The sequence below is a fragment of the Homalodisca vitripennis genome, chromosome 7 (assembly GCF_021130785.1).
Source record: "Homalodisca vitripennis isolate AUS2020 chromosome 7, UT_GWSS_2.1, whole genome shotgun sequence".
NCBI lineage: Eukaryota > Metazoa > Arthropoda > Insecta > Hemiptera > Cicadellidae > Homalodisca > Homalodisca vitripennis.
The window spans coordinates 96,804,145-96,820,856 of NC_060213.1; the positions used below are offsets into that span (position 1 = coordinate 96,804,145).

The window sequence follows — 16,712 nt, forward strand, 5'->3', positions numbered from 1 at the left end:
CCTATCTTCTAAGTTAGACTAAATTACGGATACATGTGAAATTTGATTGAAATTGGTTCAGTCGTTTTGGAGTTTATTGGCAACATACATCGTGACTCAAGATTTTTATATATATAAGATATTTGAACCCTTTTAGGGCCAAAAATAAAAGTTACATACCATTAACTGTTATAACATAATTTTTAAACATAAAAATAGGAAAAACTGCACACCTATAAACCATGTGTTTTTGTAAGTTTCAGAAAAAATTGATTTATAATTTTAAGTATTGTTTTTAAAATTTTTAGTACCAAAATATTCTGTACAAAATGTTCTTTCTTCTTATGTGAACTTTAATAACGCTATTATAACACTTTTGTAAAAATAATACAACCACAAATATTTGTACTGTGGGAGACAACATAGATTATAACATAGGCTGTTATAAAAGTTCAATTGATTTCCTATATTACCACCAATTTGTTTTTTAAAATAATGCACAAAATAAGTGTAATACAACATTTTTTTAACGCGGCAATGCATTTAGCATCGCGGCTCATGATAATGACAATATGTGTCCATAGCAACATTTCAGAAGCCAAAGGCATAATCTTGAGCCAAAATATTATTTTGGTTCACTTGATTGAGTATACTACAAAAATCATTTAAACAGTAAATATTGTGGACGAATGTAAAGTAAATATTGGAGTGCCATTATACTGCACCTAGTCTCTGTCATCAGTTACATGAATGGCAGTATACTACTGTTTTGTCTAAACAATTTTTTTAATTACTAACACCACAACATTCTACAAGGCTTTTTTCAGCAAGTATCGTTTTTAAATTCTGACACTGCAGTGCTGTTAGTAAGCCACAGACACAATTATTACATAAATCGATCTTTTTTACGTCAGTTAATGCATATTTAAAATTCCGCTGTCAATTGAGAATACTACCCACTGTAAAATAAGTGGTGTTATTTGTTTTTGGGCATAATAGCAGTTGAAATTCATCATCAGAATAATTGTGAAGTGTATTGACAAAAGATTACGAGTGATGAAATTGCATTGAAATGGGTAAGACCTTTAAAAGATGGCCGAATGAATATTCATGATCAGAAATGGAGTGAATGACCTTTAATGATCATCAACGATTTGGTCCAGATAGTGAATAATAAAGTGAAAGTGAACAGACATTTCACAATTTCTTTACTATCCTCATATTTCAAGAAGTGATATTTTTATTGAATGTTTAGACTATCAAGAAACACGTCGTGCTGTATGACAAAGTCCGCCTACAGGCAGCAAAACCAACTCAAAATCTCATCACAGAATTTTGCTAGGAACAATGTGATAATCCCACAAACAGCCCCAATTCAGCATTCAGTGACTACTATTTGTTTTATCAACAGAAAAACCGTCTTAAAAATCAGTATGGAAACAAAAAAAAAATAGCGCTAAAATGACCGAATTGCAGTCGCTGTTAAATCAGGTGACAATCCTCTATGATGACAGTATATAAAATTATGTTTTTAGGTATGACAGGTAATACCTTAAAATTTATGGCAATTTATAGAAAAGTAGATAAAAGTGTGGGCTTTAAAGCTTGTGCAGCCACTGACTACAAATAGCTCATAACAATAAACAAATACCTAAAATTGTCAACTGAGTGTAATAAAAATATTTTAAATTCTACTGATGCTACATTAAATACATTAATAAATAAATGCAATATTATCTTTTTAAAGAAATTAACAAAAATTAATACAATGTCCAACAAATAAGGTCTAGTGTGATACTAGCAGTACACTGAGTGTACTAAATTTTACTAAACCTAGGAACAATTTTAGATTAGTCCAAAGAATAAGAGCACCTAAAATAACCAATCCTTAATCATCTGAATCGCCTCCAAAGAGAGCTCGTAGTTTCTTATTGAAAATACTAGGAGAGTCAAGTTTGTCAACCCAAAGGTTGTAAAACTTCTTTGGCGTGATGGAAGATAAGTTTACATTTGGTCCAAGTTCATCCAGGACAAACTGTTGCCAAATCTGAAAGAAATTAAAATTTTAAAAATTAAACAATTGTATATGGAATCTTAATATTTTTTTACCTTATTTAATAATAATATCTAATAAAACAAAAGAATATACACATCAATCTTCAAAAATAAAGATTATACAGAACATGGTAATTCCAAAGATTAATATTTTTTAGAGAGACTCCAGTGTCTCGTATGTCAAATCACACTCCCATAGATTTTTTGAAATGAATCACCATCACAGTTATTCAATCAGAAATTCTAACATCTTGAATTATCCCATTCATAGAACTACATGTTTTGAAAAATCTCAGTCCTACATCTGCTTAAAAATGTATAATAACTGCCCAGACCACATAAAACACGAGCCGTGTCTCAGAAGGTTCAGAAAGCTTTCTGCTTAATTTCTTCACACAGCTTAACCCCGACTCAAACTTTAAGTCATTGAAACTCATTGAAAAGTCCAAAATTCCTCCAAGTTTAATAGCTCCCAAAAACCTTACATTACAAAATCTTCAACCGCTCCAACTTGAAATCCTGGATTAGTCACAGCACAAAAAACAATTTCCATTTTTGTGTCAAAGCTTCTTTTCATTTCTTACCACTTTCAGGCAGAAACTCAGCAGTTAAAAAAACTGACACATTTTTCCTCAAACCATAAAAGTTGTTTACCAGTTACGTGCCAAAGCTCATAATACAATTTACACTCATGAACGTACATGATGGCGAGTGCAACGAAGTCTAACCTATGTCAGGCTCTACAATACAGGTACGAAACAAATACTACAGAAAGCAGAGTTTTTTGGCAGATACAGCTTGAAACAATTTAATGCTCCTACGCGAACTTCGCAATTCATTTCTATTTCAACGCCCAAATTCAGAAAAGATTTTATAGAAGGCAGTTTTGTTTTGTTGGAAAAGAAACTTTCAATAAGATTATTGTACACTTTGGTAACAACATTTTAAATGAGGGGAAACCTCGTTTTAAAATGAAAGTTAAGAGCACAATTCTCAAAAACTAAATGAATATCTAATAATGGTATTAGTCTGCATCTCAGAATCATAATTTATATATTTTGTGTATTAACAAATTTCATAATTAGTAAATCATTATGAAACTGTTAATGGACAAAATTTTGTCGGTCAATGCCGCATCTGTGGTGTTAACCGTCAAAATTTTGTCGGTCAAACATTCCCTCGTATAATTACTTTTTACAATATACTCTGGTAACGTATCGATATAATTCATGCACCATTGGATTCGGGAAGAAAAATGCTAGGGATTGCTAGAAAACAGATGAGTTTTATTCCTCTTTGTATTATGGTTATGACGTAGCAAGCTTGTCATTTTGAACGTAAAAGAAAACGGCGCAGTTTGTTGTGACTGCCATATTGCCGCTGCCGTTCTGTATCACTTTCGTGCCAAACTGTGGATATTTGTAAGTTTTAATAGTTTTACGCGTGTTTTAGTGTCGTATTTAATGTGTAGTGTGTTGTTTGATGTCGTAGTAGTATATTTTAGAATAAATCAATTTCTATTTACTGAAATATGTTTGAGAAATTACCGGCTTTGTGTAGGCTATGGCAAAATGACTTGACTAAAATTCATTTCACATAGTTTGTTATTGTTTTCACTTACTAAACGTTATTTATAGCACTCTTTTAGCTCTGAAGTAACTATTTATTTTTGGTGAATAGATAGTTTTCACAATAAAATATATATTTCCTGTAATTTCTTTGGTTATAAATAATAACTGTTTGGGTTATTCTATAATTTTTCATATATTTAGTTATATTTATAGTTTTCTAACTACATAATATTTCCTATTACTTATAAACCATAAATTTATAAATTTTGATATAGTACAAGCTTTAGAAACGATTTTATATTTTGCTGAATGAACATTTTTTGCAAAATTTTTTAATAATGGCAAAATGCAACTTTTTTTTACTTTTCAAAAAACAATTTATGGTAATTATTTCATTAGTACTGTATATTCTATTTTATTCTAAGTAAGAAAATATGCAATATACCATGTATTCATAGATAAATGTATTAGCAAAACTTGTTTTACCAAAGTCTTACGTGTACACCTGATTTTCAGAATTTATGCGCATCGCTGCTTTTTGTTCTATAGCTTTATGATGCTTTCATAAATGTGTATAATGTTTATGTTTTTCTGAAACTAGATAAAATTTGACACAGAATGGCTATCTCACTTTGAAATATATCTCACTATAACTTCATTTGCTAGGTATGGTCCCCCCAAATTTATTTTTCGTAAATTTTATATTTGATTAAAAAAAGTGTTTATTAAAAAATTTTGTATGATTAATTTTACAATATAGTATAATTCTACGTTTAATCTTGAACACAAAAATATATACTTTTATTTATATTGCTTTTATTTTATATTTTTAATAATTTTTTTTTTAAAAACCTTGCGCGAAGCTCCAAAACAGCCCGACACTACAGGATGAAATGACCGCCAGTTCTAGGGTTAAACTTTGTTCACATTAAAAATATATTTATTAAATGTTAATTATGTATAGTTATTGTTGATATTTCAGTTAGAATTTATTGTATATTGTTGTTGATCTGTAGTTGTTTACTGTATATTATCGTTGATTTGTATTTGTTTATTTATTGCAATTTTTTTTGCTAGATGTAGTGTTAAAAATTTATTGTTGATTTTTCATAGTAGTTTATTTATTGTTGATATTTCTGTTAAATATTTAGTCACGGAATTTACTGTTCAGATACTTGTTCTGTTAAATGCATACTTGTTCATAGAAAATGCATGTTGTTACTTTGTTGAATGTTGAAAGTGTTGATATAGTGACGAAATAATAATTGTAAAAAGACTGGCTGGCGACTAATAATGTATACCGTAATTTTCTGTGAGCTCTTGGAATGTTTGAAGGTATTGTAAACTTTCTTTAAATAAAGTATTTGTCTACTGTCTACTGTCAAAGATAGTTTTTAAATTTTATTCATATGAATCTGGAGCAAATACTACGGGGTCCGTGAAATGTGATACCCTTTAGTAGCACTTTCATTTTTATTCACTGGAAAAGAAGTAACTGCTTTAAAACAGTATAATGAAGCAAGTAATACACTTTTGGTTCATTTCACCCAATATCTCAAATAATACTGTTTAAAGTTTGGTGTTACTGTTCTTTACAATTCATATATTTTGTAATAACCCTGATAAAACAGATCTATAAAACTGTATTAAACAATTATTCATTCCTGAAAGCTTTAAACTCAGTCCTTTGTATCTGACTTTTATACTGGTCTCAAGAGTATAAATGTAGTACTGTAAGCTGTAAACTTTTTGTTAATTGACGCTACTTGTAATCTTAAAGATTATCAATAAAGAATTTCTGATTTCTGTTGGCTATTTTATTACTAAAAGTACAAAAATTGAAGGGAAGTCTTATTACTGGGATTTTGCTTCAAGGTAGAAAGTTAACTAAAAAACTGTTAAAATCTCGCACCCACAGCAGTAAGTCAGACAGACAGGCTGTGAAAGTCAATGTGTCAATTGGACTAGGTCAGCTGATCCGAATGCTTGCGTATAAGTAACCCACTCATCTGGTCTTTCTTTAGCTTTTGGTAGTAACCCACCTCCCCCCCTCTTCATATGTCCTCGCTTTCTTAATAAAAGATTCAACCAGTTGCTAAAATTGAGTGAAATTCATCTAACATGTACTTCCCCTGCATACTTCTCCAATTTATTAGTTTGAAGAGTTTTGTATAATCTTTATGCAAGTACTTTAGTACAACTAAATAATGGTCAAAATTGACATCTTTTTGTATGTTGACACTCCCAGAGAACAAGTTATTGTACTTACACAGTGGATTATTGCCTATACTAACCTCGTCTGAAGGTGTAAAAGTGTCAGACTTGACATTCCCCAGTCTACCGGCCTCTATGTGTAAGTGCACATTGTACAGCAGGTAGTGGTGAAAGTAGACCGTGGCCTTGCTGGTCCCTCGGAAAGTTATTGACAAGGGGTGACAGCAGTCGTTGCCCTATAGCACACATTTTTTCTATTTAAAGTAGCTATAATAATTACTAAGTTCACTCGATTCAAATCAAACGATTTAGCTGCAAATTAATCACATCGACATTTCAACCCTTTGAATTTCATTGTCTATTATTCTCACTTATAGAAATATAACAAAATACCATATTCAATTAGGTATAAATGAAAAAACACTATTCAAAATAAATAAAATATTGAACAATTCACTACACTGTCCTTTTCAGATGTATTCTACATTATTGAAATATCCACAGTATATGTAAAACTATCTGTGAGCGAATTTTGGGAATAAGTTGGATGATTATTTTCAAGAAAAGGGTGATGCACAGATGTAATACAATATGGCTATCCAAATGTTCTAAAAATAGGTGAAAGTACAGAGGATAACAGATAGAAATGTACACAATTTATAGTGGCAATGTACATAATAAAACATAATCAACTGGCCCACATACACATACAACTAGGAACACTAATTTTTTTGTATCAATGAATGATAGAGAAATCATGTTACCTTAAGATAAAATAACGTCAACTGAAGCTTTGAATTGCTTTATAGTCTGTACTGACGCACAACCTACTTGAAATTGTGATAACACTGTCAGTTCGTCAAACGTGACTGACACTCGAAACCACATTGAAGGTTTAAAGGCTTTGATGAGATTAAGAAAACTGTATGAAAATATAAAATTTGAATGACATTAAATAAAATAGCGGCATTGTACATTTTTTAATTTTAATACTAATTTAACACATACTTTGTTAGATAAGATACGATAGAATCAATTCTTGATCATTCATCTTTATATGCTTTTGTGTGAATGTACAGCAGTCTCCCCCTTATCATGTACCTCGAAAAAGGAGACCCGACCAGATAAAGAAATATCCAGATAAATTGATGTACTCATTATATTAGAGTTTCTTTAACAGTACAACATATATGTATATGCTAAAAATTTTAAAATTGAATTATTTAATATTTTTATATACAGGAAATGTTTTATACAAAAAATATGTATACATTAAGTTCTTTTGTAGGAAAAACGTAACAAATTACAAATTATGAATTTCAAAACACCACGAAATCTCTAGACAAACTAAAAACAACACAATGACTGTACAGGAATAAAGCAAAAGTATTCACATTGCAACAGGTATGTAAGCGTCATAGAGGTTAGTTAAAAAGTGGTCAGTTAAAACATGTAAATTGTTTTCAAACAAAACCTGGTTACGGTGGTGTGGCCAATTGAAAGGTAGCTTGTTAAGAGGGAGACTAATGTACTCTTTTAGCAGTAATAAGTTTAGTAGACCTATCTAATTTATCTTTATATCCCAACTACACTAATTTTAAATGCCAACTAACCTGTTTAACAGGATAAATACTTGATTTCCAGTATTTTGAGAGGAACTCAATGTCACCTGGCACCACTAGCTGGCTGATGGTGTAGAGGTGGAACCTGCCTCTCCCCAGTTTGTCTCTTGTGTCTGTCGGTAGCACACCCAGCTCTGCCAGGTACTTGCCTGCAACATCACAATTCACATTTCAGTATACTCTCAACATCATGTGAGTGGCTGATGGTGTAGAGGTGGAACCTCCCTCTCCCCAGTTTGTGTCTTGTGTCTGTCGGTAGCACACCCAGCTCTGCCAGGTACTTGCCTGCAACACCACAATTCACATTTCAGTATACTCTCAACATCATGTGAGTGGCTGATGGTGTAGAGGTGGAACCTCCCTCTCCCCAGTTTGTGTCTTGTGTCTGTCGGTAGCACACCCAGCTCTGCCAGGTACTTGCCTGCAACACCACAATTCACATTTCAGTACACTCTCAACATCATGTGAGTGGCTGATGGTGTAGAGGTGGAACCTCCCTCTCCCCAGTTTGTGTCTTGTGTCTGTCGGTAGCACACCCAGCTCTGCCAGGTACTTGCCTGCAACATCACAACTCACATTTCAGTACACTCTCAACATCGTATGAGCGGCTGATGCTATGCTTTTTCTGGAAGTTTATTAAAACGTTTTATGCTTACGTTTGGTTTTCTCAAATTGAACATTTATCTGTTACAGCATAAATTGTTGTAATACAATAGGAAAGTATCTATTTTCTACTAATAAAACTATCTAATTTTTATCTGATACTAAATCAAATACAATAAATACACAGGGATGGAAGGGTCATGGGTCTAATAATTTTTCTTTTTAATTGGGTGCAAGAAAGGCTATTGCCAACATTTACAATAATTCTAAGTACTTTCTTTTGCCAAATGAAAGCAGTTTAGCACTGGTGCTGTTTTCCCAATGTGTTATACCACACCTTAGATGGGAAAGGAAAAAGGCATATTACGTTGTAATCAACATTTCACTGCTGATTACTTTAGTTTCCTGATATGTTATTTAACAGATAATAGATAAAATTTTTTCCATAGGAAATTACATGAGCACCCCAATTTAATCAATTAATTATCCATGTATATTTCTATTAGCTTAACAGGTTATGTATACTTACTGTCAAGGACAGTTTCCATCAAGAGTAAAAATTAAATTTTCTGTTTTACTACTATTTACTACCAAAAGGTTAGCTTTATCACAGCTTCTGCCATCGCCTGCTCTTGTTTTAAAGTTTTCAGATTTTTATTGCTATTTAAAATAGTTGTACCATCTACATATAGTACAGACCTACAAGGCACATTAAATAAAGAATCATTTATCACTACAACAAACAGAAAAGGACTGAGTACTGAGCTTTGTGGAACCCTTAGTAAAACATTTTGGAACTCTGACACATCTTTATTTTGTGGGACCAACTGCCACTTATTTTGTAAATATGATGAAAATCATCTTAATTCATTATTTTTTATATAGTAAAATTTAACTCTTTTACGATCAGATCCTGATGAATACAATCAAAAGCTTTAGCCTTAAGTCAATTAAAGTAGTACATATAATTGTTTTGTCTTTAAAATTCACAATAACATGTTCTGTTAGTTTTAACTGCTTTTACTGTATTTAAACCTGAAAAAAAACTGAATGTCAGGACATGAGAGATTTACAACAATAAAAGCTATACAATTGTTCTCTGATACAAAACTCAAATATATTACTAATAATTGGAGAGACAAAGACAGAGTTTAAGTTTTTTCTCATATTTCAAAAGACAATATCAGCAGTGAGATTACTTTTAAAGTTAATAAAACATGTATATCATTTAATTTTAAAATGACTGCCATATTCCTATAATCACAACTCAGCATGGGAATATGTATCAGTTTCTAAAAAATATTTCTCACTTTACTTTTTTGAACCTGTGCAATCATTATGTAGAATTAGTTTTTCCATTAATATTGCATTCTTTTACCCAGATTTATGTTGATATGGCTTATTCTGATAACCTTAAACACTATTAGTCAATTAACTAATTTTTATACATCAAATTATGATCTTTTCATTGAGGTAAACTTTCTGTATCATCCGTAACATGTATTAATTCTTAAAAATTAACTAAAATTGCTATTCTTGTTGTATTATTAACCTGCAAATTTGAAAAGGTATAGAGATGTAACAAAAAAATAAGTTTGTAAAAATAAAAATATTTATTTACTTTTTAACCCAAATAAATATTGGATTACATTCACAGTTTAATGTGCAGTGTCCAAAATTGTCCCGTCCATAACAAAAATGAAATCCTAGAAATAATTTTAGATATGAATTAACATATTGCATAAATATGTTTTAGAATATGACAATGTACAAACATAAAACATTGATTTTGAACATCTACATTTCAAATCTGTCAGAATAATATCACATATATATAAACATTGTAAATACTCAGAAATTTGTCTGAATGTCTCATCCATAATAATAGAATGGCTGTAATACATTTGCTGTATTTTATTATTTTAATATGCATTGTTGTTTTAAGAATTATGCCATAGATATAAATGGTTATGACACCATTCAATGTATGTTTTATTGACATTTTGAATTGAATAGAAAAAAGCTACTTGTGGAGCATTTGACAAAGAAATGTAGATCATTTTTTAGGATAACACCCGGAATTTGGGTAATCCCCCCATGAGGTCATACAGAAACGCTGTTTTAAGACAGCTCATATATTATCTGTTTGTACTGTGATAAGCTACTATCAATGAAGTGTTGGCATCTCCATCATTACATCACAAAGACACCTGAACCTTACGTGTAAAACTAGAAGTAAGAATTACTGAATGAATGGGTGAGGCTGAAGAGATTGCTAAATTATGGTGCTAAACAAAAATATGTTATTGGAAATTACAACAGTTGCAATAAATAAATGATTTTAAATTTAAAATAATGTTTAAAATAAATCAATTTTGATCTAAATTACCCAATAAACAACATTGAATATTAAAAGAGTACATATTTAGCCTATATATATATAGGCTAAATATGTACTCTTTTAATATATTAGCAATGAATAAGCTAATATTGTAGTGTTTAAGAAACGTAGATAAATATTTCTCACTGATAGACTGAAAGACAGAACCAAATATTTTATGTTTTAATTCATATTTGATAAAAAGAATGATATTGCTGTCATATCTAAGTCTTTTTATCTATGGAACGTATAGATCTCATAACATACTGATGTTATTCAGGAAAGCACTCCACTGATAAACCCCGAGCTAACAACTGATAATATAAACAAGTTTTAGTTAACAGCAACTCTCTTCAACCTGTATATTATTTAGTTCTTATTTAATTGCTATTGCCACTGTTCGTACATAAAAAATCATCCCTTTTCAAATTTACTTTGTATAATGGATTACCTGCCTACAACTATCAGCACGTAATATGCCTGTATTATTTAAATACAACTTTCAAAACCTTCTTAAATATCAAGCACTGTCAGCGTTTGGACACACAAGGTCAATTCTAGTCAGTGTTTAATGCTATTTCCTATCAAAAGGTAGTCGGTAATGATTTCAGTGTCCATTAATACCTTTCCAATGATACCAAAATGTCATTATTCTGAAAATTGTTATTCCACCCCTCTCCGTCACCCATCAATCACAAATGGTGGATGTTATTAAATACTTCATTGAAAATGCTTTAATTTCTCTTAAAGCGAGTTGCCAGTAATAGTCACAAATTGACTTAACATTTTTTTTTAAATTATAACTATTCTTCCAACATTTCCTCCAAACCCCCCCCCCCCCCCACCAATACTAATTAGGGAAGATTGCATTGCTCATAACGATCTTCCCAAAGATAGTTCCAAAATAAAATTTGGGAATTATTTGTTTTTAAATGGTTTATTGTTTTATTCCCATGCACCCCCTTCAGATTACTGAATATTAATACCCTATGACCAAAGAGGTATAAATACAACCATTCACATGCAATGTATTGAAATGTCAATTTTGCATGTTGTTATTTTATCACAAACTTTTCTTTTAAATTTTTTTTAAAATGTTACTTAAATTCTTAAAAATGTACACATGGTAAATTGTCAACATGTGACTTTTATGTGGTGTAAATTGTACAATACTTGAGGTATATTTTGAATAGACACACCAAGTTTTATTTGTGTACTCATTTGTGTAAATAAACACTGAGAGACGCCAAATGGGCTATGCATTGGACTTTTCGAATATCTGATAAAACAACACAAACATATAAAAAAGTAAGTGAAAGTAAGGAAGTGATACTTCCTTTAAAGTCAATCAAGACCAATGGAGGATCCGAGCCCATGGTTGACTTGGATCAATGCTTGTCAAGTGTCCTGCATGGGATGGACCTGATGTTACTAAACTCCAGGATCTAAACTAGTGCCCCGTAAGTGCGCTCTGTGACGGTGGTTGTCCTCTGCACCTCACAGTAGTGATACTAGTTCAGACATTGCTAGTCTCGACTAGTCTGTCCAGAATCATACCATACATATATCCACTGAGGCCCTCCAAACCCATGGTGTGAAGCGACCTGTCCCTAAGGGATGTATAGCGCAGGAATAGTATGCCACAAATGAAACCACTGGAAAACTCACAAGTGTATATACAGTCTTACCCGGTCATGCGGGCCTGGTCAGAGACCTGTTACTTCCTCAGTACTTGTGAAACTTTATGGAGTCTGAAAATAAAAAACTAGGCTAATCCAACATATCTAGATCTGGAACAGAGTAAGCAGTTGCATCCGGCAATCTGGCTTAGAATGTCTCTGATTGTTCATCACACTTAATTATCACCAACAAGACTCAGTGGTTAATAGTGATAAAATAAGAGTGTTAGTCCATAGACACAGAATCTGAAATGTGTTATCTGGTCTACAACCTCAAGCTCCTTTCAAATTGCATAAGCAAATGGTGAAGAAGCAAAAGATTGGTGATTGCACTTGGTTTCCGGACAACAAATAGAGAAGGCTGAGACAAGAAATCTGCCAATGAAATAGAAATACTGAAGAAGTGAAGAGAGTCAGTATTGGGTGAAGCTGTAGCAGCTGACTACTCCAAACAGGAAGAGAGATGAAATGAAATGAAAAATGACTTTATTAGAGGCGAAGTTAGGACTATAAAGTCCTCTCTACCACTTAACCTCATACAAATTAAACTAACATATAATATATGTATACATTTATAACTAAAACTTAGTCTATTTATTTACATTACATATTAAATGAATCTTAAAATCAAAACAATCATCAATAATTAATGTGACTATATACAAATTTACAATAATATCGCAAGACACACACTCGCATTCATTCAACTAGCATGCAATTGCCCTAAGTACCGCACACCAAAGCCGCCAACCGCTATACCCCCTGAGCCCCCAGCATCAAGGTCCTGACCTCCGCCCCAAAGCGAGCGCGCTTATCGATGGCTCTGATGTTAACAGGTAAAGTATTCCACAATCGGCAGGCAGAAACTGTAACGATTTGCTAAAGGTAGTTGTTCGATGAATTGGGATAGATAATAAGGATGTACCCCTCCTTGTACTTCGTTCACTTATTTCAGACATAAATCGAAAGTTGTTTGAAAGATAACTAGGACAATTTGTATTTAAAAGAGCGTGCAACAGAATGAGTGAGTGATAGTCTCGAAGGTCTTGTAATTTTAAGATAGATAATTGATTGAAGTAGGGCGTTACGTGATCATCACGTCTGAGATTGAAAATGAACCTAATGCAAAAGTTCTGAGCATGCTGGAGTCTATTTGAAAGCTCCACAGTCATGTCATTAATGACTATGTCACAGTAGTTCAAGTGAGGCAGTACAAGAGTCTTTATCAGCATTATTTTAACTTTCTGGGGTAGATATGAAGCCAGCCGCTTGAGGCTGTGAACACCGGCAAAGACTCTATTACATGTCAAAGAAGCCTGTTCAGGCAAAGAGTACCCTATGTTCAGGCTGCTAGGCTTATTCTGGTTTTAAATGAGTTCTGAACGATCATGAGTAAAACAATGGGTGTCCAAAAACCAATTAAGGATCCCTAAAAAGATTACTTTATTAAACATGAACAAACTCATAATATTAATTTTTAATACAAAATTAGCTCATAAGGTACTTACCCAAATAGTAATCTTCATTCTTCCAGTATTTGCCACTTGCTATACAGCTTTCTGATGTAGAAAATCTTGTGATAAGTGTCTTAATACTTCCTTTACTTAAAACATAACCTGCTTGTGCTATGTTATAATACTCATTCCAGAAAAACGCACTGTGACCAAAATAATATGGATCATTATAGTTTAAACCAAAAACATAATGCCTGAGGTTTTCTGGTATCGCAAAAACATCATCAGGAACAAATAAAACCCACATATAATCATTAGAATTATTGTCTAAATGTCTTAAAACTTCACACAAATAATGCCATGAATTTTTTTGGTCGCATTACAGTTATTTCAAGGTACTTTTCAGGTTTTGTACCATAAAATTTAAAACTGTTACACTGTTTCATCCAAGTTTCCATTGCAGCGTAGGCATTGTTCACATTCGTAATAAACATGACACATAAAACATTGACTTTTGCTTTGAGAAGTTGGTTTTCCCGCAACTGGTTTAGTGATTTATTTCTTGAATAACTATAATGATCAAAGTTAATCGGGAATTTTCTGTATCCAGTTTTAGTTAACCATTGATCATAGGATTTGTCTTCTTTGATATTGACCGCATTTTCAATCAATAAACTTGGCTTATGAGTTTCAAATTTACTCATACTAACAGTCAAAATAAATGCTGCAATAACACCAATTGCAAATCCTAAGAAAAATACTGATATTTTACTAGGATATATAGCCATTTCATAAACACAAACACAAACATAACCAATACTAAGTTACTGGTTAGAAATTTTGAATATTACATTTTAGTAATACTTGAATTGTATTTCAAAATAATACATAGTAAAATACTGACCCTTCATTGACTTTTCTTTCATTAATTTAATCGAACAAAACACAAAGACTTTCGCATAAATGTTCTGTACAACTTAACCTAACCACTGCCAAACCTAATTCGTACTTCATAACCTACTTATCGCTGACATGATATTAGATAGATGTTCTGCTATGGGTAGAGTTAGTAGTTGACTACTTTACATAGAGTAAGCAACTTTACTCTTTACTGAAATTGAAAAAAGAGAAACATGTGACTATAAAACATGTGTTTTATCCCTTTTAAGCCTCAGCTTTAAACTATGCTGGCTTCGAAGTACACTGATATTTATTTTATTCTCTCTACATATATATTTGACAGAATAAGTTTTCTTTAAATGTTTAACTATCTTAATGGCTTCTTTTTGTTGAACCAGAATTTTTGAATTAACTTCTGAAGTAGCTGCATAAATGACTATGCCGTAAGCAATAATGTGAATTAATTAAAGCATAATTGATTTTAAAAACTTCTAAACTGCATACTTGTACTTTAGACATTCGCCTCAGTGCATACATCATCACTACTCGTATATAGCTGAGCCGCTTTGAAAGCGGCATATGGAATGACCCACCAGACTTTCAGGAGGCAAGCCCTCTCGCTTCCATCTGAGTCTAATCAATTTACTTTCTAAGTCGTTATATTATATTATTGTTTATAGTGTTGTATACCTTATCTTCTATATTTTGTTATTATTATTAGATTCGATTACCTTATATAGTCTATTAATGTTATTTATTACCACGAGTTTACTGGTTGCTTTATGTTAATGTACGTTAGCGTTGTTTCATTGTTACGGTTATGTTTGCTATTATTGTTAATACTTTTATTGTTATATAAATGATTTTCCTAGTGTTAACACTATTTATTGAACCACTGTTTCAGTACTAAGTTTGCTTATTGATTTGGCTTATAGCTACACATGTTGGTTGGCGTGCTTGCAACATGTTATTGTATTGTTCCTTATTTATACTTTTGTATTTTTTCTATAATATATATTGTTATCTTAATATCCTTATATGTAAAATGGTATATTGCCGTTAATAAATAAATAAAATAAATAAATAAAAAATAAAGCGACCTGTTAAGTGAACAGTGCGGGGAGGGGGGGGGGAGAGAGAGACTCACTTCCCCCTCCACATTCCTTACCAACCACTCTTCAGTCGCCACTTTACCACTCGTAGAGTGCGTGTTACATAACTGCTGTTTTACAAACCCAGTTATAATAACAGCTGTTAACAATAAACATTTGTTCAAATACTTCTTAATTATTAAAGTAACATTAAAGTAAATACGAGATGCAATGGGCTATTCTTAACATAAATAATTATATTTCTTATTCCATAACAACGAGAATAACAAAACATAGCCTTATGCTTAAAACACCAACGCAGGGAAGCAAAGCACTCGGTTCCCACTTGTGTCTTGTAAAGGAAATAGACCTAGCAATGAAAAGGGAGGGGGGTGGCAGTAGGCGTGGTCGAGCTCCTGCTCCTCCCTCCCCCTATGCGCAAGAAATCTTACGCAGGTCGCTTTTAAAGCGGCTCATCCATAGAAATTTTATTTAAAAGTTGGTCTACATGTTCATTCCAACTTAAACCGTTGTCTGTAATTAAACCTAAACGACCACAATTGTGTCATCTGCATATAAACAGACAAGGAGTCTAATATTGAACCTTGCGGAACTCTATGATCAACATTTCTTAGTTTCAAATGGAATTTTTCATGTAATTATATTTAACACTGATTAAATCATGCTCAATTTCGACATATTGCTGTCTATTTTGAAGGTAAGAAATGAACCATGCAATTAAGGTTCTTGCCAGTTACACCTACAGTTTCAGACCACTTATTAATTTACAATGTAATACACTATCAAAATAATGCTCTTGTCAAGTCCAAAAATACTCCAACAACGTGTTCACCCTTATTTACTGAATCAATTATTGACTCTATAAATGCCTGCTGTAATTGTGGATCGTCCAGCTCTGAAACCATGTTGTTGATTGTTTAGGATATTGATGGATTCTAGATAATGTAAGAGCTGGCTATAAACGACTCTTTCATAAATTTTAGAAAGAACTGGCAAAGAGAAACTGGTCTATAACAAGTAGAATTGCTTGAGTATCCCTTTTTGAAAAAAGCAAGACACCTTTGCTATTTTGAGATCTTTTGGGAAATATTCCTGTTATCACAGAAAAGTTAATAGAATGTGTTAAAGGTTTTACTATCGTAG

The 16,712-nt window shown here is 32.1% G+C and overlaps 1 protein-coding gene across 1 annotated transcript; it reads right to left on the minus strand.

Moving 5' to 3' along the window:
* Window positions 1–735: 735 nt before the first annotated feature.
* LOC124366070 (glycoprotein-N-acetylgalactosamine 3-beta-galactosyltransferase 1-like) lies at window positions 736–14,606 on the minus strand. The gene is made up of 4 exons (XM_046822292.1): window positions 13,612–14,606; window positions 7,433–7,590; window positions 5,900–6,055; window positions 736–2,026 (listed from the first exon to the last, which is right to left on the minus strand). Exons 1-4 carry the CDS (start codon window positions 13,862–13,864, stop codon window positions 1,868–1,870), a joined length of 726 nt encoding a protein of 241 aa, XP_046678248.1. The 5' UTR covers window positions 13,865–14,606; the 3' UTR covers window positions 736–1,867.
* Window positions 14,607–16,712: the final 2,106 nt, after the last annotated feature.